A 2,287-nucleotide genomic window follows, 5' to 3' on the forward strand; every position below is an offset into this window, starting at 1 on the left:
TCCCGCTGAGCACCTTCCCAGGTACCGCCCCATGCCCTGGTGCAAGAAGAGACCCCAGAAAGCCCAGCCATGGGAACCCCTGTTCTCCCTGCTGCTCTTCCTCCTGGCCTCAGCGTTTCCCTGCCTTGCTTCAACTCAGGAAGCACTCCCATGCTCCCCAGGAGGGGTCTGGCGGGGCCAGGGAGGATCCCCACTTCAGCTTTTGGGGAGGTGACCCTCCAGCCTGGCACCAGGAAGCCAAGCATCCCCCTCCTCCCCACCCACAGGCATCGAGAAGTTCAAGGGCCGCTACCTGCACAGCCGAGACTACAAAGATGCCTGGGATTTCATGGACAAGAGAGTCGTTCTCATCGGGATTGGGAATTCAGGGTCGGACCTGGCTGTGGAAATCAGCCAAACAGCCAAGCAGGTGAGCAGCGGAAGCAGGGTCCTAGTGGGCAGGGCAGCCCCCCGTGGGACACTGCCAGCTCCTCAAGGACACCAGGACCAAGGTGCTGGCGCAGCCACCACTCAGTCCTGGCACTCGCTGCATTCAGCAGTGCCAGCACCCCAGCAGTCCCGGTTGTCAGGCAGCAGTGGCAGCCAAGACTCGATCCCATATGGATACCCCACTTTCCATCCCTGAGCCCTGGGTTGGGGCTGCCCCCGCGGCTCTTCCCCACCTCTCCCCGCCAGGTGCCCACTTCTGGCTCCTTCTGCCCTCCGGGTCTTCGCACAGCGCCTGGGCAGCGTGAAGAGGAGTGATCCCAGGTTGAGGACATGACCCCCCTGGGGCAGCCCCCCAGGACCATCACAGCCTTCAAGAGGTGATGCTTCCTTCCTCGCCCAGGTCTTTCTTAGCACCCGCCGGGGCGCGTGGATCCTCAACCGTGTTGGAGATCAGGGCTACCCCATTGACATCATCATCACCACCCGCATGAAGATGTTCCTGAAGAAAATACTGAGCCCATCCATGGTGAGCAGCTTTGCAGAGAAGCAGCTGAACATGAGGTTCGACCACGCGCACTACGGCCTGAAGCCAAAGCACAGGTGCCAGCAAAAGCTCCCCCTGCCCAGGAGGGACCTCCTGGCTCCCTCGCTTGCCCATTTCCATGCTCCCTGTGCCCAGGCTGGGGCTAAGGCATCAGTCCTGGAAACCAAGTTAGTAGTGGTGGTGTGCCCAGGCCATGCTTGAGGGAGCCACCACTGCCTCGGTGGCATCAGTGCAGTAACAGCTGCAGAGCATCCCTGGGGCACCAGCCTCACTGGCAATGAACATCCCTGGGGATGAGCATCCTTGGAGCAGGGAGCAGTGGCTGGAGCGGGACATGAAGCAAAGACACCCCACCCCAGCACCCTGATGGCTCCTTGTGCGTTCCAGGGTCCTCGACCAGCACCCAACCATCAACGATGACCTGCCCAACCGCATCATTTCAGGCAGAGTGCTGGTGAAGCCGAACGTCCAGGAGTTCACCGAGACATCTGCCATCTTTGAGGACGGCACCAGGGAAGACATCGATGCCGTGGTCTTCGCCACAGGATACAGCTTCTCCTTCCCCTTCCTCGAAGGCTACGTGAAGGTGGTGGAGAACCAGATCCCTCTCTACAAATTCATGTTCCCCCCTGACCTGGAGAAGCCAACGCTGGCTTTCATTGGCCTCATCCAGCCCCTGGGCGCCATCATGCCCATCTCCGAGCTTCAGTGTCGCTGGGCCACCCGTGTCTTCAAGGGTAAGCAAGGCAAACCTCCGCTGTGGGTGCAGCCCGAGCCTGCATCACTGGAGCCAGGGCAGATGGTGTCCAGCCATGTTTGGGAAGCAGCAGCCGGCTGTGCCATACTGGTTGCCAGGCTTTTGCCTGAGCAGCGCGGGGACAACCCTACCCTGAGCCCCACAGGCTGCTCCTGCCCATCCTGAGGAGCATGGACATGCCAGACCGCCTGTCACGGCACCCAGGCAAGGGCAGCACTGCAGTGGCCACTGTTGCCAGCGGGGTGCAGCACCCCCACACTGTGGCTCATTCTCCTTTAGGGCTGAACAAGCTGCCCCCACAGCATGACATGGAGGCTGACATCAAGCAGAAGAGAGAAGCGATGGCAAAGCGGTAAGATCCCCCCCAGGAACAGGGAAGGCACCAGTTTGGGCACAGCTGCTCATGGACACCCATCCTGTCCCATGGCTGTGTCCCGGCACACTTGGCCGTGCCAACAGACGGCAGGGATGCGCTCAGCCACGCTACCCCCCCCCCGCTGATCCTTCCCAATGGCGGGCCATCCCAAACCTCCTTGCTGGCGTGCGGGGGCACTCGC

The 2,287-nt window shown here is 61.5% G+C and overlaps 1 protein-coding gene across 1 annotated transcript in view; it reads left to right on the top strand.

Moving 5' to 3' along the window:
• Nucleotides 1-266: 266 nt before the first annotated feature.
• Nucleotides 267-2,287, top strand: part of LOC104619592 (dimethylaniline monooxygenase [N-oxide-forming] 5-like) — a gene marked incomplete at both ends in the record, with an annotated part of 3,869 nt that continues 1,848 nt past the window's right edge. Inside the window, 4 exons of the mRNA XM_010285516.1 lie at nt 267-409; nt 830-1,029; nt 1,361-1,710; nt 2,010-2,082. Coding sequence (XP_010283818.1) covers nt 267-409; nt 830-1,029; nt 1,361-1,710; nt 2,010-2,082 — 766 coding nt within the window. The remainder of the gene's footprint in view (nt 410-829; nt 1,030-1,360; nt 1,711-2,009; nt 2,083-2,287) is intronic.

The sequence above is a fragment of the Phaethon lepturus genome, unplaced genomic scaffold (assembly GCF_000687285.1).
Source record: "Phaethon lepturus isolate BGI_N335 unplaced genomic scaffold, ASM68728v1 scaffold25014, whole genome shotgun sequence".
In the NCBI taxonomy this organism is placed as follows: domain Eukaryota; kingdom Metazoa; phylum Chordata; class Aves; order Phaethontiformes; family Phaethontidae; genus Phaethon; species Phaethon lepturus.